Here is a 25062-nt window from a genome sequence, read left to right on the forward strand (position 1 = left end):
CCTGCCTCCCCAAATACACACTCTCCCCAGTCACCTTTACTTCCCTTATGTACTTTGTAACACAGTCATCTATCTCAAACCTAAGACAGCAACTGATCAAACTCAAATGAAAAAATCACCCAAAGTCCTGAAAAGAAGGGAATCAGGTAAACTGCCAGTTTTACCATAGCCAGTCAATGATAAACAAAAGAGAAAGAAGAGAATTGAGAAAGGGTACCTTTTCGGTTTTTACAACAGCAGCAAGGGAATAAAAACGCATTTTCCTTGGGGAGAGATTATGCTGAGGGGACCAGATACAGACACAAAAGATAATTCCCCCTGGGCTTTTTTCTTTTGCTTTGCGTTTGTGAGATCTCCACACATACACACACAAAATTACAACCTCAACACTTTTACTTCTCTTTTCTTCTCACATATTATTTTCCCAAATATTATATTGACCACACTGCCCAAAAGTAAATTTACCTTTTTGGTAATACCTTACCTATTACGTATTGACCACACCTTTTCAAGATCTTGATGACTCCTATTATACTACGACTGGGAACCGACTCCAAACTTCGGTTACCAAGCTTAAAGATCGGTAAAGTGGATCTCCAAGGTTCTCAAATACCCTCAGCTTGACTAAAGGGCACGGAATCTCTAGCGCTCCCTACAGCTCAGACTTTGAACCTACCTAACACAAGAAGCCCAAATTATCAAAGATTGGCTACCTTGCTCCACTTTTTTTTTTTTTTTCCGCTTAAAAAATCGGGTGAAGGAAAGGGGGGATAGGCTGAAACAGCGAACCGAAGGATTAATCACTTCTCCCCATTACATCAGCAGCCCCCGCCCTTTCCTCCCAGCACCTCCCCTCCTAGAATCGTCGCTACGCACTAACGCTCTCTTCGCCCACCCCCCGCTCTATTATATGCCCCGATACCTCCCCATTATCACCCGCCCCGCCACACTCCCCCTTTCCTCCTTCCCCCTCCTTGGCGGGGGAGGGAGAAACCCGAGAGAGGAAGCAGGGCGTTGAAGGAAGGGACTTGGCGATAAGAGCGGAAGCCCCATTGGGCCGAAGGTTGTATGAACGCCTCCCATTGGCTGCTTGGCCGGAATCCCCTCCTCTCTTCTTCCCCGCCCATTCGCCCCTCCCCCCGCCGCCCCGCGGCCCTCCCCCGCGCCCCCGGCCAGCCCCGCGGCGGGGAGGGACCGACTGGGCGAGAGGTGGCTCCGGCGGTGTCAATGGCTCCTCCTGCCACGGAGCAGCAGCAGAAGCAACGGCGACGGGGCTGAAGAGGAGGAGGAGGAAAGGTTCCTTTAAGGAGGAGGAACGACGACGCCTCTTTTTCCCCCTATCTCCTCCCTTCATACTCATTTCCCCTTCGCAGAAGAGAGAAGGGGGGGAGGAGAGAGAAGAGGCCGAAGAAAGAGAAAAAATTCCTCTCAGAAATCTCTTTCAGGGGGTGCGGGGGGGAGGAAGAGGGAAAAAAAGAGCCGGGCGCCCCCTGCTCCCTCCCTCCCTTCTCTCCTTCTCTTCTCCTCCTTCTCCCTTCCTCGCCCGCCCGCCCACTCCCCCCCGCCGCCGGAGACGCCGCTCGGGAGTCGGCGGGACCGGGGTCTGTCTCCTCTGCCGCCGACGCCGCGCTTCGCCTCGGGATCCCCAGGCGGGCAGACGCCCTTTCTTTCTTTCTCTCCCTCTGCCCGTCTTTCTGTCTCCGTCCCTCGCGGCCGCCCCGCCCGGCGGCCTCGGCCTTCCCCGTGCGTCAGGCCCGCCCGCCCGGCCTCGCTCGGTCTCTGTCTGTCTCCACGGGCCTTTCTCTTGACTAGGGGTCTCGCTCGCCCCTCCGCCCTTACCGTCTCCCCTTCCCCTCTCCCCCTTTCCTTCCTCCTCCCCTCTCCCCACCCCCTTCTACTCCGGAGCTCGCGGTGCGTGTGCGTGTGTGTGTGTCCCTCCGCCAAAGCCGCCACCTCAGCCCGGCAAATGAACTCCGTCCGAGCCGCCAACCGGAGACCCAGGCGAGTGTCGCGGCCGCGCCCGGTGCAGCAGCAGCAGCAGCCCCCGCAGCAGCCGCCGCCGCAGCCGCCCCAGCAGCCGCCGCAGCAGCAGCCTCCACCGCCGCCGCAGCAGCAACAGCAGCAGCCTCCGCCGCCACCACCGCCGCCTCCGCCGCTGCCCCAGGAGCGGAACAACGCCGGCGAGCGGGGTAAGGCCGCGCTCTCTCCCTGCCTCCCGCCGGCTTGGGCGCCCGACCGGCCGGGACCCGCGGGGAGGGAGGCCAGGGCGGGCGGGGGCGGCCTGTGCGCCCGAGGGTGGGAGCCGGAGGCTGAGTGGAGGCGGGTCCCCCCGTTGCCGCAGTGTCAGCCCGGCCGGGGCCCCGGCCGGCAGGAAAAGCCGTGGCTTCCCCACTTGCTCCGGCTCTAGCTCAGGCCGCGCTTTGTTTGGTTTCGGGGACTCGGTACCTTCTCTCCCCACCCATCCCTCTGGCTTCTCCGCTCGCTCGCGAACCTCGCAGGAGTCTGTTGGTGGGTGGGGGGAAGGCGAAGGGTGGGATTTCCCCCTTTTCGGAAGCCTTCCACCGTTTGGTCTCCCGCTTGTAATAGAAGGTGTGGGGAACGACTAGGAGTGATCGGGTGGTGGGGCTGGCTGGGGAACTTGTTTTCCCCCTTTTCTCTAACAGACTCCCCCCTTCCTGTGGAGGAGGGGAGAGGGGGAATCGGAGTGGTCGGAGGTGTTGGCCGGGGAACTTGTTTCCCCCGCCCCCCCTTTAGTCACGGGGTAGGGGGAGCAGCGACTCCTCTCCCAACCCCACAATGTTTGCTGCGCAGTTTGGCTTTAGTTACGGAGCCCCTGGGAAGGACCCGTTAAATCAAGACCTTTAAATAAATAAATATAGAATCCATCGGCCATTTCCAGCCCCCTCCCTCGCGTGCAGTGCAGTTACCCTTCCGCTGCATTGACACCCCTCTCGCCTGTCTTCCCCCTGGCGTACCCCCGCGCCACTCTGCTACCCCTCCGTCTCTTAGTGGGATTTGAACGCCCCTTCCTTAGAACTGGCCCCTTGGGAGGGAGAATGTGCGTGTGTGTTGTGTCCAAGGCCTAGTGAAATGTGTCATTTGGACCCAACTGTGCAGCTCTGTCTGGTAACCACCATTGTCTAAGGGCTGAGGCTCCCGGGGGTTGAATTCTTGCTTTAGCAAAAAATAATGTTCTACTTCGATGATGTGGTTATTTGAGGATATTTAGGAGGTGGGGTGTTGCACCTTGGTTTCCAAAAGTAACTATTTATTAATTAGTTGCTCTCAGTGGGGGTGGAGGTCAGTACCATATTTATATGTACGTTTTTTTTTTTTTTTTAAGGAGGAGGGAATTGTTAGGAGACATTTTGCATGTTTTCGTTGGCGGATTAAGGTTAATTTTACGTGCGTTGGTTGTCACACCTCCTTTGATTACAGGAATTAAGATTAAATGACTTCTTAAAATTATACTTTCTTTCTTTAAAAATTGTTTCATTGTTGTACTTGATCAGAATACTTAAATGAAAGGGGGAGGTGATGATCTGAGAAATAGTTAAAAGGGTTTTCACTAGTCACTGTTACAGTTAGTCCTTGTGAAAGCTGTTTGCTATATGTTGCTTGAAAGAATGTGATGTTTCAAGCCAGTTAGAGGTCTCGTGTAACGTATTTGGTAAATATATTTTAATGATTCTTTGATACGTTTACCAATTTTCTATAAGTTAAAAATATTTGTAGTTTCATCATTTCCTTTTACATTTGCATGTCAGGGTTCTCCTGTGTTCCATTCAAATAATATTCAAGTCTCTTTCCAGAACTGGCACTATATGTAATAGACTTGACAAATTTTTTTGAGAAAACAATGACAGTGGATTGAAGCCCTAGCATAATAAGGATTGTTACTAGAAGTAAGCTTTTTCAAGATGTACCGATTTGCTAATTACATTAACTGAATCAGATCCTTTCAGCCAAACTTATTTTAGTCTTGTTTTGTACTTTTAAATGTTTGTTCTGAATTGCCTTTTCACGATTTGTGTGTAATTTCAAACTTAGTTGAGGCACTTATATTTTGGTTACCACTTTATTTTTTTTTGAGATTTTTTAGTTATTAAAATCTTTTTCCTTTTGAAGTAAAGTGACTTGGTTGTTGGCAGTCACATGCCAGAGTGTCATTTTCTTTTTCATTGATATCCATAAACTAAGACGTTCACGAATCAGAATTTCAGTATGTACCCAATGAAATGGTAAATCAAATTCACTGTAGAATTGTTGCTTTGCTGCTGCTAGTAGAAACTGTTCTGGAGATTCTATGTTGGCACAGAGGGGAAAAGAACTTACTGATTAGCCTTCAGGGAAAATGCTATAGGTCTTTTAGAGAGCAAATAAAAGGTCTCAAAATGAATGAAACAGTTAAAATGAAAGACGAAATAATGAAGTTTTATTAGCTATCTGTAAAAAATATGTCATTCTTTGAATATTGACATTTTGATTATATTTTTAAGTGTTCAGTTTGCATAATGATCAGAAATTAGCCAGGAAGAATGCTCTTTTATTTTAAAAGTTTTATGGAGTATGCAAAGTGTCACTATTTCTGGTTTGAATAGGAAAAGTTTTGTTGTTTGCTTGAAAATTGCTGGGTTTCATAATTTTGAAAAGGTAATTAAGGAACTACAGCTAATCTGTGTATGTGCGCTCATGTTTTACTTTTTACTAATTCTTAATGGATATGTAACTCTTGCATTAGAGTCTTGGGTAGAGTTACATAATAGTGGATCAGACAGCCTTCCAAGTAGGGAATTAAAGTGAGACTTACTGTTTTAAGACAACTTAAGTAAATTCAGTCTATACATAAATTACTTACTTATTTCATATAAAGAGTGGACTTCAGGCTTTATAGTGGTAATAAAACAGTTACAGAGTAGTATTTTTTTTTTTTTCAAGCAAAAGATCTGTCAGAACTGGTTTTTAGTTGCTTCTTTGCCCACAGGTTAATTAGTCTAAAACTTTCTTGACATTTCCTCCATATCTATCTCTCTATCTATCCATCTATCTAATCTACCTATCTATGTATTTGAATGTTTGTGATGGCCAGTGTTTGAAGAAGAAAGAAACGGCCTAATTAAGTGAAATCTTATGAGGACTTTTCAAAGCCTTTCACGGGGAAGATTTTCTTAAACCTCGCATACGGAAATAATTGACCTGGATATTTCATGGAATGCTGTCTTTACTCATTTTATCTGAAATGGTCCACTGTCTAAAGATGAAATACAAATCATTACCATTTTTAGGCTTTTAATTTAAATTCCTGAGTTTAGGATTTCACATAACACTTTAAGCTTAGTAGAAAATAATTTGTGTTTCACATGGGGACACTTTGATAATATATTCCAGATTCAGTGAAACTGAAAGTAGTGTGAGGTTGTTTTTTTTTTTATATATATATTTGTTTTCTTTTAAAATCCTAAAAGGATTTAGTTTTTGCAACTTGTTCTGCTGAATTTATCTTGAAATCTATGTGGTGGTCTTTTTTTAGAAGTAAGTATGAGGAAAGCTTACAAGTCTGCAGAAGTGCTATGTATTCTAAGTATTTTTAGTTTTTAGTTGTCAAAATTTATTACTTTGGTATTAAATGCACATGATTTAAAATTCAGAAGTCCCATTTCCATACCTGCCTTCAGCTGCCAAGTTCTCCTACCTGGAATTACTCCATTGATTGATTATTTTATCTGTTGATAGTTTCTCATTTATTATATTTTAATAAAAGATGAAATTTGACTTCTGAAAATAATCTTGACATGGAAGTTTTGGAGAATTCTAGTTATCGGAAAATTCATAAGATTGAAGTGCTGAAATTTTAACTGTATGCTCATTTATAATTCAGAGATTTAATGGATACAATATATTAGTGGATTTTGCCATTACTTTTTAGTTCTGAAATAATCATATAAAATAAAAACATAAATAGTCTCTTTAGTCCCATATTCGTGGAATTAAAATCTCATCTGTGATCCTGGATTTATAGTTGTGTGTGTGTGTGTGTGTGTGTGTGTGTGTGTTTAAGTGAACTTGGTGAAATAATTTAGTATGTGTAGTATTACAGAAAATATTCCTGAGGTGGCTACATATTTACTATATGCAGCAGCTGGGAAACTCCTGAGTATTATAATCATGAATGTTAATTATGCTTTCTGTAGGATTGTTCTAGCCCAGGATGTTTTACCTTCAGATTCTTCCTACTGCTTACAGAATAAGGAACTTCTGCAACCTTTCTAGATAGAAGAGTTCTGGACAAGGAACGTGATTTTTCCTCTTTTAGGAACTAAGTACTATGGGTCACTAGTCTCCCATCTTGTGGCTAAACTTTCAAAATACTTAAAAGCCATGAGAGGAGAAATGCCCCTCAACTCTGTGTGTGTGTGTGTGTGTGTATGTAGCTTGTTTTCTCAACACATAGAAATTATTTGAGGAATAGAACTGTGATCATGACCATACTAATGTTAGAGTTTTGCTGTTAAGGCCTATGGGTTACCTATAGGCTTTTTTCTTTACTGGAAATTCTGACAAGGCCAAACAGGGAAAAGCTTGGAGACCGACCAGGTTAGGCAAGAGTAGCCAGTAGATCCTGACCTGTTAGTGAGGACCCCTGAATTTAAAATTTGGCAGAATTCAAGGGTAGTGAGTTTTTTCTCAGCCTTTTTTTTTTTTTGTATTTCTTTTAACTTTGAAAATAAACAATATATAATAAGGAGCTATTTCAACTTGAGATCTATTGTCCCCTCTTTTGTGCATAACAAGTTGCTCTTATTTTGTGTCTTATTTTGTCCCACTGGTCTCTGAAAGGTTATTCTGTTTTAGACCTTCCATTTCTCAAATTTTTCATCCCTGTCTTCCAGAGAACTCTGGTTAATATGTGAGATTGCAAGTAAGATACCCCAAATTGCAGTTGTTATCCTCTGAAAATAAAATTATAAAAAAGCAAAATGGAAGGAATGAGACAGTTGAGGGTGGTTTGATGGAAAGAACTCTCAGAGTTAGAGCTAGCTAGACCTGGGTTCTAGTCCTAGCTACACCACTAACGAGCTCTTTGACATGGTGCAAGCAGTGCAACCTCTCTGGATGTTTCTTTATTATCTTTAAAACAGGGATGGTAATACCCTTGCCTTATAATAATTGTAAAGATAAAAGATAGTAAAGTGTCTATCATAAGGTAGATGCTCAATAAATAACAGCTTTTTTAAATACTAAAAATAATAGGAATGGAAGCAGCTGTTTATAAAACTAAACCTTAAAGATAAAATATGAGTCGTCAAAGAATTTCAGGCATACACCAAAATGCAGTCTAAGTGATGTGGTATAACCTCAGAGAAGCTGATTTGCAGTTAAAAACCACTAATCTTACGTCTGGTGAATTGAAATATTCTTTGAAGAAAGAATAAGAAAACAGAAGAAATGAGTATTTGGAATAATAATAAACATTGACTCTGTTTCTTCTTATGTGCTAGAGTCTGTGCCAGACACTTTTCTTATATACTGTTCCTCTCAGCAGTTCTGTGCAATGGCCGTTACACAGCAGTGAATATGCATAGTAAGTAGAGAAGAATTTAAAATTTGATTGATATCACCTAGTCTTTCCATAAACACGGGGAGATACTGAAATGTATTTGGCAGAATATCTCTTTTGCTTTCAGAGAAAGAAATAACCTAGCCCTTGCAGCACATCTATTGCCTGTCCTATCCCATCTATCCTATCAGAGGCTGATACAGTAGTCTGATGCCAGTGATTGTTAAATCATTTGGTTTCACATTTTCTAAGTAACTTTCTGATCATAATTTTACCTCATGTAGATTTGTCTCCAGATGAAATTGCAATGATGGGCCCCATGTTTTTCCAGCTTGTTGATGAGATCACTGAGCACTCATTGTACAAAGAAGGGTAGATTTCCTTTGAATTACTCATAAGTTATGAATAAAGGGTGTTAAGTAATTTTTTAGCTCATGGTTATAGACTAGACTATTTCAGGAAGGAAAAAATGTGGGTTAAATTAGACCTTAATAGTAATTTTGACAGGTTTGTAGACGACATTATGAACTTTATACTTACATATTCTTTTCTCACCATAGCTTGGTGTCTTCATATGCATAGCTTCAGGATTTTATATATATTTAGTTAACACAAGAAATGTGTTTAAACTTAATCCTTAGAAAATAGAGAAATGAAACCAACTAACTTCCTTTACATAATGTATTTTAGTTGAAGGCAAATATCAAAAATACTTTACTTTGAAAATGAATGCATTGTATATATATATTTTTTTCATTTTAAAACACCCCAAATAAGAGGAGTTCCCATCGTGGCGCAGCGGAAACGAATTAGTATCCATGAGGACACAGTGTTAAGAGTTTCATAAAGCCATGTGTTCTTATCTAACAGACATACATATACATACATATATATATATACACACATATATATGTAATGAATGCAAGATACAAAACCAATACTTGAGTGCTAAAAGAATTCTCATATACAAACCCAGGTAGAGTCAGCAAACCAACAAAGGCTAAACTGATTCAAGTTAGTTATCAGTACATGGAACTAAAAAAACCAATGCCAAAGACCGAACCCATGTATTAGCCAGTTAATTCCACACAAACTTTCAGCAGTCAAAGATTCTAACACAATCCTGCTCAAATCATCTGAGTGTTGAGTGTACACTAGGGGAAAATAGTGAAAATCAGATTATCACTGTTACCAGAAAAATAATTTTAAAACTCTGTTTCTTACTCCATTTCTATCACTTGAATAATTTCTAAGCTTTGAGAAAAAAGTAGGCTCTCCTCATAAAAATATGAACAGCACCTCATCTCCAGTGAGATGTGAAAGTATATCTTAATGTTTTTTAAGGTTTAGCCACCAGTTGAGAGAATAGTGTTTAATAATTTTTTCAATTTTTTGGAACATAGCAATCCAATTTCCATCTCTTGGATGGGCAGACATTGAACAACTGGATTTTCAAAAATTGGGAATAACATATACAACTTATATTTGCTTTTAGCTATGCTATCTTTTTTTTTTTTTTCCTTCTTCTTTTTTTAGGGCATATGGAGGTTTCTAGGCTAGGGGTTGAATCAGAGCTGTAGCCACCAGCCTGTGCTGCAGCCATGCCAGATCAGAGCTGCATCTTCCACCTACATGGTAACACAGATCCTTAGCCCACTGAGAGAGGCCAGGGATCGAACCCGCATCCTCATGGATACTAGTCAGGTTCTTAACCTATTGAGCCAAAAAGGGAACTACAGTATTTTATTACTCCCCCCCTCCCCCCCCCACTTTTTTTAGGGCCACACCCGTGGCATATGGAGGTTCCCAGGCTAGGGGTCTAAGCAGAGCTACAGCTGCTGGCCTACGCCACAGCAACATGGGATCCAAGCCACATCTGTAACCTACACCACAGATCATGGCAACACTGGATCCTTAACCCACTGAGCGAGGACAGGGATCAAACCCGCAACCTCATAGTTCCTAATTGGATTGGTTCCCACTGCGCCATGACAGGAACTTTCTGATCTAGGCATTACTGATTACACAGATAGGTTCACTTTGTGAAAAATCATCAATGATTTGTGCACTTGTATATTTTTACCAAAACTTTACATTAAATAATAAAGTTTTTCCACAGTTTAAATAATTATGTGTAGTTTTATATATATCTATAAAATTACATATAGGTATGTCAACAGTTATATATATATTCTAATTCAAATGACCTTTGCTAATTTAAATGACCCATACATACTGCCACTTGTACCTGGTCAAATCCTCTTCTCGCCAAATCATCAACTCAAAGTTACTTTTTTGGGGAAAAAAAGTGAAACTTTAAGAAAAATTTTAGGTACAGAAGTGGGTTAGGAAAAATAAATATGTAAAGTAAGTGATTCTTGCAAGAATCTTCCACTCATCCCCTCCCCTGATGCCCTCATTTTGCCTCTAAGGGAGTATTCCTACCCAAAATGTTTCCAAATTGTTTATTTCTCCTTTCTTTTTTATTGAGTTTAAAATGCCAAAATTTCACCAAATAATCAGTTTCTTTAAAATACAGATACATTTCAGGGATTCTCTTGTGCAGTGAGTTAAGGATCCAGCATTGTCACTGCAGCAGCCTGGGTTGCTGCCGTGGTGCGGGTTTGATGACTGGCCTGGGAACTTCCACATGGCATGGGTGTGGCCAAAAAAAAATATGTTACATTTCAAAAGATTACAAAGATATTAATCATTGCAAATTGTGAATTTTGTGTGTATTTTTTTTAATTGAGGTGTGTAAGTTTCAGGTGTACAACATAATGATGCACAGTTCTGTGTCTACTTTTAGGGTATAATGGTAAAGAAATTGTTTCTATGTAAAGAAGGAAAATGAGTGATTCCACATTTTTTTTTATCATAGGTGAGTTTACTAAAAATATTAGATTTTGAAATACGGCATCTTGACTGATCCCCATTTCTTTCAAAAAAGTCTTCTTCGGTCTTCTCCACTGTGATTCAGATTTGAATGATTCTTAACTTTTCATCGTTAAATTCTGTGTACTTCTGGGAGTTCCCATTGTGGTTCAGCAGGTTACAAAACCCAGCTAGTATGCATGAGGATTTGGGTTCGATCCCTGGCCTCACTCATTGGGTTAAGTAAGGTTCTGGCAGTGCCATGAGCTGTGATGTAGGTTGCAGACGTGGCTCGGATCCTGTGTTGCTGTGGTTCAGGCTTAGGGAACTTTGATATGCCGCAAGAGTGGCCCTGAAAAGGAAAAAAAAAAAGAAAATACCACCAGGATCCCAAAAGCATCTCCCAGTCACTACCCCTGACTCTGTCTTTCTAACTACTTGGATTAGTTTTACCTGTTTTTGAACTTTTATGTATCTATAATTATCTAATTTGTATTCCGGTGTGTATTACTTGTTTTGCTTGATATTTGTATGTGAGTTTTATCCATGTTGTTGCTTATAGCAGTAGTTTGTTCATTCTTATTGCTGTATAACATTAGGTTGTATGCATATACTATGATTTATCCATTCTACAACTGATGGAGGGGTTTTTTGTATTTGACTCTCAGGAAATAGTGCAGCTATGAGTACTTTATCTTTATGAACACATACACATTTCACTATAAGTTTTATAGTTCAACATATACCATTGACTATCTTTTCCCAAGAGCAAAATTTCCATTTATTTTACAAGAAATGAAAGATAAAATAGCTTTAAGCGGATATGAATATGGCCTTCATATTACATTGTTCAAACATTGATGATTTTATTTCAAATATTAATGTTTTCTTTGATATATCCACTCTTGTATCCTTTAACAGTCTGTTAGTCAGGAAGTTTACCCATCAACTTAATATTCTTTAATTTTCCCCAGAGAGTATAGGTTGGGTTATTTTGAGGAGACAGAAAATCTTTTTTATATTTAGGAATTTTTAAAACTAGCTGTGGACCTTAATATGTGATTCTAAGTCTTCATTCCAAAAACTGTTGTTTCTATTTGCAACTGCCGTATTTTTGTTTTCCCATTTCAGTTTGGAGCCCTGTTTTCTACTTTTTTGGGTGGGGGCACACCCATGACATATGGAATCTAACCCACACCACAGCAGCATCCTTGAGCCATTGAAGTGACAGTGCTGGATCCTTAACCCGCTATGCCATAGGAGAACTCCATCTTAGTACTTTTTTTTTTTTTTGGTCTTTTTGCCTTTTTGCCTTTTCTAGGGCCACTCCTGCAGCATATGGAGGTTCCCAGGCTAGGGGTCTAATCGGAGCTGTAGCCACCGGCCTACACCATAGCCACAGCAACTGGGGATTCGAGCCACTTCTGCAGCCTACACCACAGCTCATGGCAACGCTGGATTCTTAACCCACTGAACAAGGCCAGGGATCGAACCTGCAACCTCATGGTTCCTAGTCAGATTTGTTAACCACTGCGCTACAACAGGAACTCTGACATTTTTAAACTTAGCCTTTTAATTCCTTTGAAAATATTTTGCTATTATTTGGTCAGTTATTTAATTCTATTTCTTATTTTTTTTTTTGCATACCTTGATTATCCTTTGTTATCTTACATTTGGCTTATTTTTTTTAAACTTTTTTTTTTTTTTTTGGCAGCTCCCATGGCATGTGGAAGTTCCTAGGGCGGGGATCAAACATGTGCCACAGCAGAGACCCAAGCCACTGCAGTGACAACGTGGGATCCTTAACCTGCTATGCCACAAGAGAATTTTTGGTTTATTTTTGAATTTAAAATTTTTCACGGAAAAATTGGGGCACATTTTGCTCTGAGTTATTTTTTAGTCCTTGACTAGATCTACTGATTCCTGACATTTAGGAAGAAGGTATAAAACTGCCTCTGCCAGCATCATTGATCAGTTCTTCCTCAAGTGAAAGCTTTGCTGAAGTGGTAGTGGTTTATAAGCTTGTACTCCCTATGATGCAAGTATCCCCTGAGAATGACAGTTGGGCTCTGTTCTTAAGGAACTACTTGCTTGAAACTGATGATATAATAGCCTTAGATGCCAAAGGAGTGTGATGTCATTATTTCAGTCTGCTCTTTCAGCACTTAACCAGTCCACTGTTAGTGATAACAGTTGTTCTCTTTCTTGTCTAGATAAGCAAGTATGGAGGAGACTGTCACATTCCTTTCCATTTTATTTTGTTATTTTTTTATACATAGCTACATTCAATAAATGTTGCTTGTTAATAAGTTTGGAAGGATAAGGAGCCTGAACCTTTTCAAAGTGGCTTTTTTCTTCTTTTTTTTCTGCAGTGGTTTCTTAATCTCATTTTTAAATTAGGAGATTTTAAATAAGATGACTTCTGAGATGCTCTAAAACTCTGATCGGTTGAGTTACCAGTATACAACAGTGAGGTCAGAATTTGGGTATTACTGTACAAATACAGTTCTTGCCATGATGGAACTTATGAGCTAGAGACATTTGAGTTCAAGATGACTTGCAAATAAGCATGTTGATACTGTTTTCATTGTCTTCTGGTATATATTTTTAATAGTATTTGTGCATGCATGAGAGTGCATGTGTGCATTGGAGTTTCATTTATAACCTTAATCTTAGACTGTTAGCAAGACCATAGTCTTTTAGAGAGTTTTCAATGATATGCTATTAAGATGAAGGTTTGTTATGACCCCCTACTCTGGTATATGTTTTATTTACCCTTTAATCATTTGTTAAATTCCCTTTGTGCCATACTTAAAAAGTTGTTGCAGCTCAAATATTAAGCCATGTTATAACATTTCTACATAAGTACGAAAGAAATGGGTGCCTAGTGAAGGAAATTACCCACAGAGTTGGGGTCATTCATCTTGTTTTCATTGTATTTGTCCTTCTTCATTATATATATTGTTTTGCCCTTTTATCCAGAAACTGATGGTAGGTTTAAGTTAGATTATATGTTGTTAGAATTTAAGCTCAATTGCAGAAATAAAACACTTTCAGGTTCTTCATTGCATGTGTAATCCCACATACCTAGTAGTTGTAACTCTCAGGGTGCCTTTATGGATTTTTCTGATTCTAGTATCTCTATTTCTGTATCTCACAGGAAGCCTGTTTTCTATTTCTGAGTAATTTGGTTTGAGAACCTCTTATCTGAAGTCTTTAAAGCTGAAAAACTGAGCTGGAGATCTGGATATAGTGAACTTATCCAGGGTCAATAAAACTAAGTCTAGTTTTAGAGAACTAGAAAAGTATCACATACCAATCATAGATATACTTGGTAACACACACAGAGTAAAACGGGAAATATGCACTCTTTTTTTTTTGGTCTATTTTTTTTGTGTGTTTTTAGGGCTGCACCCATGGCATATGGAGATTCCCAGGCTAGGGGTCAAGTTGGAGGTATAGCTGCTGGCCTACACCATAGCCACAGCAACACAGGATCCAAGCCGAGTCTATGACCTACACCACAGTTCATGGCAATGCTGGATCCTTAACCCACTGATTGAGGCCAGGGATCAAACCTGCGTCCTCATGGATACTAGTCAGGTTCGTTAACCATTGAGCCATGATGGGAACTCTTGGAAAGAGGCACTCTTGATTTCGTGAAGTGTCCAGAATTTTTTGGTAAAATGTTAACAGTATTGTCTTAGGATGGTGAAGGTGAGATAATTTTTTAAAATTCTTTCTATATTTCTTTGTTTTTCAAAGACTACATATGGAATCTGAAGGAAAGGGAAGTTCATATTTTTTTAAAGAATTTAATAGTTCTGATTGTGATGTGTACTCATTCTTCTTGGTTTGATGACATAGTCCCCACATGGGTCATTTAAAATTTGAATAAAAGCTTAAAACTACATGTTTCACTGCTATGTGTTTTAAGTGCTTATTAATTTATGGACATTTTTTTGAGGTTTTGTACTGACACTAACATGAGGATAAAATTGGCTATATCATTTATAGAAAATGAGGATAGGGAGTTCCCATTGTGGCTTAGTGGGTAAAGAACCCAACGTAATCTCCTTGAGGATTCAGTCCCTGGCCTTGCTCAGTGGGTTAAGGATTTGGCATTGCTGCATGCTTCGCCGTTGGTCACAGATGCCACTCAGATTTGGTGTTGCTGTGGCTGTTGTGTAGGCCTGTAGCTCCAATTCAACCCCTAGCCTGGAAACTTCTATATGCCTCAGGTACAGCCATAAAAAGAAAAAAGAAAAAATGAGAAAAACTAATGATCAGAGAGTTAGAAGTCAGACTTAAAAACAAAATTTGATATTTGGTACTTTAAGCCAGTGATTCTAGGATAAGTTTGTACGTTATGGTAGTAAATACATTCAAATAATATTTTAATTATATGCCTGGCTGAATGATGGAAGATAGAAATTTAGTGTGCAAAGGAGCTGGATAATTAGGAAAAAAAAAAGGTTTATTATTGGTCACAACAGATACCTCAACATGTACCCCGGTGGTATGGATTCATGTCTGTTTGATAATGTTATATGAGGGATTTTTTCTTTTCATAACATTAGAGTTAACTCTGAAGACATTAATGGCTGTCAGTTTATTAAATTGAAACAGATTGCAAAGGGAAATTGTTTCATCACAGCAGTTTTTTAAAAAGCCACATCTCTCCCTTTTTAAGATATTATATAATAAGATGTTTTTGATTCTGGGATCTAATGTGTTTAGAAATAAATAAGAACCTGGCAATGGCTTTCAAAAAATATAGGCCTTCAAAGCTTAAATTTAGTAGTTAAATTTGGAATTAACTCACCTCACACTTGCCTGATTAATCTGATCATCTTACAGAGGCTTTAAAAACCTAAACCAGGAAAAAACAGTCATTTCTCTCTTACAAATACACCAAAACCTTCATTGAGAGAGGTGAACTGTTTCTTTGTTGTTGTTTGATTTTAAAGTAGGGGCTACTAATATGGTTTAGGGCAAATCATTCATTAAATGTACATTCTAGACAGTAATCAACGTAGTTTTATGAAGAACTGATTACAGGTGTATTTTCTTTTTTTTTTGTCTTTTTGTCTTTTTGCCTTTTCTAGGGCCGCTCCCAAGGCATATGGAGGTTCTCAGGCTAGGGGTCTAATCAGAGCTGTAGCCGCCCGCCTACGCCAGAGCCATAGCAACGCAGGATCCGAGCTGCATCTGCGACCTACACCATAGCTCATGGCAACACTGGATCCTTAACCCACTGAAGAGGCCAGGGATTGAATCTGCAACCTCATGGTTCTTGGTCAGATTCGTTAACCACTGAACCATGACAGGAACTCTCAGATGTATTTTTTTTTTAATTTTTTGTTATAATTGATGTACAGTGTTCTGTAAATTTCTGTTGTACAGCAAAGTGACCTAGCTATACATATATATATACTTTTTCTCATATAAGATGTATTTTGTCCCTAAAAAGACAAAATAATAAATAAAAATTAAAAAGTAAAGTATTTTTCTAAAATAGTGGCTTTTGTTAACTGAAGAGGGAGCAAGAACAGCCAGAGCCAGCTTTAAATAAACCTTTTTCTTCTTTTAAGAAGCTATCACGTTGATGTTGTGACAGTTGGGGGGCACTTTAGTGTGTGTGTGTGTGTGTGTGTGTGTGTGTGTGTGTGTTTTTAGGGCCACACCCATGGCATATGGAGGTTCCCAGGTTAGAGGTCAAATCAGAGCTGTAGCTCCCAGCATACACCACAGCCATGGCCATAGCTGTGACCACAGCTCATAGAAATGCCGGATCTCGCCGAGCAAGGCCAGGGATTGAACCTGCGTCCTCATGGGTGCTAGTCAGATATGTTTCCACTGAGCCACAGTGGGAACTCACCTTTTTTTTTTTTTTTTTTGGTGGGGAAGACCTTTTTTAAGTTGTATTATATGGAAGCAGTAATTTGTAAAAATAGTGTTAAACATTTGGACGTAGATATTCAGCAAATGATTGTTTCCGTTTTCCTTCACCTTCCTTTCCTGGATTCAAATTTGTTCATATAATCACTAATTTAAGTGACTAAGCACATTAACTTCATAATTTTTTAAAATGGGATGAAATTAAGTACGTAGAAAACCAAAGATAGAAATCAAATTACTTTGAATAGTCTGTTTAAAAAAAAAATTGGAGTTCCCTGGTGGCACAGCAGATTAAGTATACAGCTTTGTCACTGTAGCTGCCCAGGTTGTTGCTGTGGCTCGGGTTTGATCCCTGGTCCAAGAACTTCCACATGCTGAGGAAGTGGCCAGACAGCAACAGATTTCATCTTGCTTTAGTCTTTGTAGAAAAACAAACAAAAAACAAAAAATGAGTACTAGTTTAGAAATTTGAGCCAAAACTAAGTATAGCAAAAAGTGATTTGGACTGTAGTTGAATGAATCATCCTAAAGTGTGTGTGTCCATGTAAACACATAATATTGTATCATAGCAATGTTAACCATTGGCAAAAATGTCTGGAGTTCCCATTGTGGCTCAGCAGTAATGAACCTGACTAGTATCCATGAGGATGCAGGTTCAATCACTGGCTTCACTTAGTGGGTTAAGAATCCGGCATTGCTGTGCGCCTTGGTGTAGGTCATAGGTTGGATCCAGCCTTTCTGTGGCTGTGGTGTAGGCCGGCAGCTGTAGCTCCGATTCAGCCCCTAGACTGGGAACTTCCATTTGCTACAGGTGCAGCCCTAAAAAAAGGCAAAAAAAAGTATATTTAAAAAACTTAAGTGTTATTCTAAAGAGGGACAAGCTAAAAGGTGAATTAAGAATTACTTTTGGAGATCCTTGCTGTGGTGCAGTGGATTAAGAATCTGACTGCAGCATCTCCGGTTGCTGTGTAGGTGCTGGTTCAACCCCCAGCCGGCCACAGTGAGTTAGGGATCAGGTGTTCTTACAGCTGTGGCACATAGGTCACAGCTGCAGCATGAATTCACTCTCTGGACTGGGAACTTCCATATGCCACAGGTGTGGCCAAAAAAAAAAAAAAGAAAAGAAAAACGAAAAAGAATTACTTTCAGAAGTAAGAAATTCCTTTTAAAATTGTGGTAAAAAATACTTAGGAGGAGTTCCTGTTGTGGCTCAGTGGTTAACGAATCTGACTAGGAACCATGGGGTTGCGGGTTTGATCCCTGGCCTTGCTCAGTGGGTAAAGGATCCGGCAGTGCTGTGAGCTGTGGTGTAGGCCAGTGGGTACAGCTCTGATTAGCCCCCTATGATGGGAACCTCCACATGCCATGGGTGCGGCCCTAGAAAAGACAAAAAGACAAAAAAAAAAAATTTAGGAGTAAACTTGATCAAGGAGGTGAAAGACTTATGTGCTAAACACTATAAAACATTGATAAAAGAAATGGAATGATGGCCAGTGCTCTTGGATTGGAAGAATTAATATTGTTAAAATGGCCGTACTACCTAAAACAGTCTACAGTCTACAGATTTTAATGTGCCCTATCAAATTACTCATGATGTTTTTCACAGAGAAAATAATTAGAGCAAATAATCCTAAATATTATACGGAGCCATAAAAGACCCAGAATTGCCAAAGCAATCCTGAAGAAAAAGATCAAAGTTGGAGACATAATGCTCTCAGACTTCAGACAATACTACAAAGCTACTATAATCAAAACAGTGTGGAATTGGCACAAAAATAGATATATGGATCAGTGGAACAGAATGGAGAGTGCAGATGTAAACCCACACACCTATAGCCAATTAAATCTTTGACAAAGGAGACAAAAATATACAGCAAAGACACTCTCCGCAGCAAGTGGTGGAATGCTAGATGACTGCATGCAAGTCAGTAAAGTTAGAATAATCCCTCACACCATACACAAAAATAAAGGCTGCATGTATACTTAACATAGATTTTTTAACGTTCATCTTTATCCCATCTTCTTGTCTTTTTGTTCTATGAATTTCTTATTTCTGCTAGCAAATATTTTAATACTTGATATTAAATATGCAATAGCTCTTTCCTCATTGATGCAATATTTACTGTTATTTTTAGTATAAACATTAATTACACTTTTTCTGAAGTTCAAAAAAAATGCTTGAAGACTTAAATATAAGGCATGATACCATAACACTCCTAAAAGCAAACACAGGCAAAAAACATTCTCTAGTGTAAATCATGCCAGTGTTTTCTTAGGTCATTCAGTCTCCCAAGGCATTAGAAATAAAAGCAAAAATAAGCGAATGGAACCTAATCAAACTTACAAGTGTTTGCACAGCAAAGGAAATCATAAACAAAACCAAAAGGTAGGAGTTACAGTTGTGGTTCTGCGGGTTAAGAACCCATCATTAAAAAAAAAAAAAAAAAAAAAAAGAGTTCCCATCATGGCTCAGTGGTTAACAAACCTGACTAGTAACCATGAGGTTGTGGTTCAATCCCTGGCCTTGCTCAGTGAGTTAAGGATCCGGTGTTGCCGTGAGCTGTGGTGTAGGTCGCAGAAGTAGCTCAGATCCCATGTTTCTATGGCTCCAATTTGACCGCTAGCCTGGGAACCTCCACATCCTGCAGGTGTGGCCCTAAAACGCCAAAAGCCAAAACAAAAACAAAAACACATAGTGCCTGTGAGGATGCAGGTTTGATCCCTGGCCTCACTCAGTGGGTTAAGAATCCCGCATTATTGCAGGCTGTGGTGTAGGTTGCAGATGTGGCTTGGATCTGGTGTTGCCATTGCTGTGGCATAGGCTAGCAGCTGTTGCCATTGCTGTGGCATAGGCTAGCACCCCTTAGTCTGGGAACTTGCATATGCCACAGGTATGGTTGTAAAAAGAAAAACCTGAAAGACAACCTATGAACTAGGAGAAAATATTTGTAAACATTGCAAGCAGCAAGGACTTAATTTCCAAATAAACAGCTCAAACAACTCAGTAAGAAAAAAACAACCCAATTGAAATATGGGCAGAGGACCTAGATGGATGTTTTCCAAATAAGACATACAGATAGCTAATAGGCACATGAAAATATGCTCATCATTGCTGATTATTAGAGAAATGAAAGCAAATACTACAGTGAATATCACCTCACACCGGTCAGAATGGCCATCTTTAAAAAGTCTACAAATAGCAAATGCTAGAAAGGGTGTGGAGAAAAGGGAACTCTCTTTCACCATTGGTGGAAATGTAAATTGGCACAGCTATTGTGGAAAACAGTATGAAAGTTCCTTTTTAAAAAAATCTAAAAATAAAGTCATATGATCTAGCCATCCCACTCCACTCCTAGGCATAAATCTGGAGAAAAGTAATTCAAAAAGATACGTGCACCCCAGTGTTCATTATTTACAGTAGCCAAGACATGGAAGCACACTAAATGTCCATGGAGAAATGAATGGATAAAGATGCGGTGTACATACACAGTGGAATACTACTCAGCCATAAAAGTGAAATGCCATTTGCAGTTATATGGATGGACCTAGAGATTATCATACTGAGTGAAGTCAGAAAGAGAAAGTCAATACCGTGTGATATACTTATATTTGGAATCTGAACTATGACACAGAATAACTTATCTACAAAGCAGATACAGACTCACCAACGTAGAAAACAAATTTATGATTACCAGAGGAGGGTGGGGAGAGGTAAATTAGGAGTTTGGGGGTTAACAGTTGCATACTATATATAAAATGAATAAGTAACAAAGACTTACTGTGTAACAGAGAACAACATGCAGTATCTGATAGTAATGTATACTGAAAAATAATCTGAAAAATATATATATATAACTGGATCATTTTGCTATACACTAGAAATTAACACAACATTGTAAATCACTATAATTCAATTTTTTTATGTGTAGGGAGTTCCCTGGTGGTACAACAGATTAAGGATTAGGCATTGTTATTGCTGTGGCTCAGGTCACTTCTGTGGTGCAGGTTTAATCCCTGGCCCTGGGAATTTCCACATGCCAGAGGCATAGCCCCCCCCCCCAAAAAAAATGTTTTTCAATTATTTTTTTGTATGCTCAGAAGACAGCTAGAGAAAATGAATTTAAATTATATTGATGATCTAATAAAAACATCTCATTTAAAGATTATATAAAACATCTCATTTAAAGATTATATACTTTCTTTGTTGGCATCTATTAATATTAGTTTTGGAGTTTGTTTTTGCCAAAGCATGCGGCAGCTTGATGTAGGATTTTAGTTCCCAAAACAGGGATAGAACCCTGGCTCCAGCAGTGAATGTGCGGAGACCTAACCATTAGGCCACCAGGGAACTCCCAGTATCAGATATTTTAACTGTCTTAAAAATGGTAAATTAACTACAAAAAAAAAAGGCAAAAAGACAAAAAAAAATGGTAAATTAGAACTTAGGGAATTGTAAGAAATAAAACCATAGTCCCAATTCTTGAGGTTTTTTTCACTTATTCAAGTTGGAATTAGAACCCAGGTTTCCTGGCTCCCAATCAGTGATGATGTTATTATCTGTTTTTGTTCAGAATTTCATTATCATTCTATTCATTTTTTAGTTTAGTGAGACTTTTGTATAATTCCTTAATTGCACCAAACAAAAGTTAATTTTTTTTGTAATACTTGTCTTATTTAGTAACTTAAAAAGATACACAAGTAAAATCAAAATATATTTATTGAGGTAATTTTTTGTTTAATTTTAGCTGTGACTGGTTGGGAAAAAAGGCAATAATATTATTCAGTGTAAGGTAAAATATGGTGATGATAGATTCATGTGATGATTTTTAGTGTAACTAATTTTAGGTGCACAAAAACTGGTTAATGCTTTTGAAGATGTAAAGCAGTTTTTTCCCCACTGTGAATTTAAGAGTTTGTTTAAGATACTGGTGGTATATCAGGTCAATAAACAAGATTTACTACTCAATAAATCATACTGAGACTATTGATTATTCATTTGGAAAAACATTCAGTTAATGTCCTTCTTTGTTCAGTAACAAAAAATATATTCCAAATGATTAGAGCTCATCATTTTTTTTAATGGCCACACCCACAGCACAAGAAAATTCCCAGGCCATGGATTGAATCCATTTGAATTGGATACTTTAACTCCCTGCCCTAGGCCAAGGATTGAACCCTAGCCTCCACAGTGACCCAGGCAACTTTGGTTGGATTCTTAACCCACTGTGCCACAGCGGGAACCCCTAGAGGTCAACATTTTTTAATTCCAAAATTTTTTTATTGTAATAAGAACATCTAGCAGATCTATCCTTTTTAACAGATTCTCTATACACTACAGTAATGTTAACTATACGTATGTATGGTGTACATCCAATCTTGAGAACTTAGATTTATCTTTCACAACTGAAATTTTATACCTGTTGAACAGCAGTCCCCATGTCCCTTTCCCCCTGACCCTTGGCAGCCAGCAGTCTACTCTATACTTCTGTGAATTTGACTATTTTGGATACTTCATATAAGTAGAAGCAGAAAGTATTTGTTCTCCTGTAACAGACTTATTTCACTTAGCATAGTGTTCTCTGAGCAAGAGCTCATTGTTTTTTAAAAACCATGAAAGAATATGGAGGAGTTTCTGTCATGGTGCAGCGGAAACGAATCTGACTAGTATCCATGAGGATACTCAGTGGGTATTCCTGGCCTCACTCAATGGGTTAAGGACCCTGGTGTTGCTGTGAGCTGTGGTGTAGGTTGTGCATGCAGCTTGTTGCTGTGGCAGTGGAGTAGACTGGCAGCTGTAGCTCTGATTCAGCCCCTAGCCTGGGAACTTCCATATGCCCTGGGTGTGGCCCTTTAAAAAAAAAGGGGGGGGGCAATAAATCAGACATTAAAAAAAAAATATATGGACAAAAGCACTTTTTTCTAAACAAGGCCAAAAAAAAAATCGAGAAGTCATTAAAAAAACATGAAATTGACTATGCAAAATAAATTGAAAGTTCTGTACAAAAAAGTTACTAAAAACAAAATTAAGGCAAATGAAACACTGGAAGAAAAAAATTTTCTTATTCAACATACGAACAGTATACGCATTTTATTTATTTATTTATTTATTTATTTATTTATTTATTTATTTATTTATGTTTTGTCTCTTTGGGGCCACACTCACAGTATATGGAGGTTCCCAAGCTAGGGGTCTAATAGGAGCTGTAGCCATTGGCCTACGCCAGAGCCACAGTAACACCAGATCCGAGCCGAGCCTGCCACCTACACCACAGCTCACAGCAACACCACATCCTTAACCCACTGAACGAGTCCAGGTTTCAAACCTGCAACCTCATGGTTCCTAGTCGGATTCTTTTTTTTTTTTTTGTCTTTTTGCTATTTCTTGGGCCGCTCCCACGGCATATGGAGGTTCCCAGGCTAGGGGTCCAATCGGAGCTGTAGCCACCAGCCTACGCCAGAGCCACAGCAACGTGGGATCCGAGCCTCGTCTGCAGCCTACACCACAGCTCACGGCAACGCCGGATCGTTAACCCACTGAGCAAGGGCAGGGACTGAACCCACAACCTCATGGTTCCTAGTAGGATTCGTTAACCACTGCGCCACGATGGGAACTCCCCTAGTCGGATTCTTTAATCACTGCACCACGACAGGAACTCCAAGTATATGCATCTTTATGAAAAAAAAATATTACTTATTGATTGGAGCTCTCTTTAAAAAAATACCTTCGATCCTGTTCCCTTCTTGCTTTCACCCTTTTCAGAAGCAACCACTGTCACAAATTTAAGAACTCGTCCATTCCTTTTAAATAACTTTATGTGTGCGCATCTGTAAACATTTATGGTTATGGTTGTTGCTGTGGAAAAGAGCTGCCTTCAAAATATTCTCTCAAAAGACATTTAATGTGTAAGTGCTAAGTAAATGGTATAAATCATGAGTGTCTCAAGCCTGACACTCTTGAGATTTTTAAATGATTGCTAAGTGAATTAGTGAATCCAGAAATGTATGAAACTCAAAGAAGAAAATTAGTTCATTTCTCTTCCCCTGTCCTTCTACTTCCCAGAAGTAATTCTTAATTATGTGTTTACTTTTGAATTTGTTTGATGCATGTGTATATAAATATACATACTTTTCTCATTAAAAAGAAACCACACTATATATATTAATTTCTAAATTAAGTTTTTATTTTTACTTAGATATATCCTGGGTGGTGTGGTGTGCGTGTATATATAAACACATACATACATACACAATATAAAAGTTACCACATTCTTTTTTGTTTGAATAGTACATTACATGAATGTACAAAAAATTTATATTAAATATACCTCTATTGAAAAACATTTAGGTTCTCTCTCTCTCTCTCTCTCTTTTTTTTTTTGCTATTATAGGATTGCAGTGAACATATTTGTAAAAGTCTTTACATGTTTATGTCACATCACTAGTTTTATGAAAAAGTCAAAGGGATTTTTGCATTTTTTCTTCCAGTTTTATTTAGATATAAATGTATACAGCACTGTATACATTTAAAGTGTACAGCATGATGATAAGATTTACATACTCCATGAAATGGTTATTACAGATAGTTTAGCAAACATCTCTCATCTCCTATAGAGATAAAATTAAAGAAATAGAAAAAATTGTCCTTGTGATGAGAACTCTTAGGATTTACTCTCTTAACAACCTTCATATATACCATAAAATGGTGTTATTATATTTATCATGTTGTACATTACATCCCTAATACTTATTTATCTTATAACTGGAAGTTTGTATCTTTTGATCACCTTCATCCAGTTTCCCCTCCCCAATTCCTCACCTCTGATGACCACAATTATATTTTCTTTTTCTGTGAATTTCTTTTAAACGTGTAATAGATCTTATTACCCAATCTGTTTAAAGAAAATAATTCCACCATTAATGTGTGAGATTAAGTGTTACTGAATAAATGAAATACTTAAGAATAGAGGGGAAACTAGTCTGAGGACTAAAATAGTTTGGAAAGCCTTCTCAGAGGAAGTGGGTACTTTAGATCTTGAAAAATGAGTATGTCTCAGAGAAAAGGGGGAAAAAAACCTTAGTAAAAGGAGATGGGCCAATAGGGTATGGATTTTTTTTACTCTGTTGTAATATTCTCTTCACCTCTCAGTTCACATTATTTGGGTGTTTCTTTTCCAGTAAGGAAATTAAAGTGGAGTTAGGCATTCTTGTCTTCAAGGCTTTACTCTACCACTTGTGGACTGATCCAAATCCTTTAGTCCAGAATTCAAAATCTTTTACACTCTGGCTGCCTATTTTTCTTTGATATGGTTCTCTCTTGAGAGACTTATCTGCCTACTGTTTCTGAATGAACCGTACACATTGCTAGTCCACACACACAGTTATAAAATTTTGAACTCAGTGGTTGCTTGACTTCAGCATTTGATACTTCCTTTAGTACCCCTATGCCTTAATGTCTACTCATATCCCAATGTCAGGTGCTTGCTATTATTTACAGTTGTTAGTAGGTCCATTTATGCTTAATGTATGAAAGATTATCAGTAAATATTTGATACTAATTTATGTCTTACCTTGTTCTATGCCCTGAATATTTTGTTTATAATACTTTTTGGCAACAAAGTTTCTGAAAACTCACCAGAATGTATTTTCCTTGTTAATAGATATCTGATATTGGTGAATGGACTTTGTAATACACAATAGAAACTATGTATAATTTATATATTAAGCATAAC

The 25062-nt window shown here is 38.8% G+C and overlaps 1 protein-coding gene across 2 annotated transcripts in view; it reads left to right on the forward strand.

The window, feature by feature from the left end:
* The first annotated feature begins 1168 nt into the window (after positions 1–1168).
* FBXO11 (F-box protein 11) overlaps positions 1169–25062 on the forward strand; it is a 96167-nt gene continuing 72273 nt past the window's right edge. Inside the window, exon 1 of one of the 2 annotated variants that reach the window (XM_047782128.1) lies at positions 1169–2189. In XM_047782128.1, coding sequence (XP_047638084.1) covers positions 1967–2189 — 223 coding nt within the window. In that variant the 5' untranslated portion in view covers positions 1169–1966. The remainder of the gene's footprint in view (positions 2190–25062) is intronic. The other variant, XM_047782126.1, reaches the window with a different exon arrangement.

The sequence above is a fragment of the Phacochoerus africanus genome, chromosome 5 (genome assembly GCF_016906955.1).
Source record: "Phacochoerus africanus isolate WHEZ1 chromosome 5, ROS_Pafr_v1, whole genome shotgun sequence".
NCBI classification, from domain to species: domain Eukaryota; kingdom Metazoa; phylum Chordata; class Mammalia; order Artiodactyla; family Suidae; genus Phacochoerus; species Phacochoerus africanus.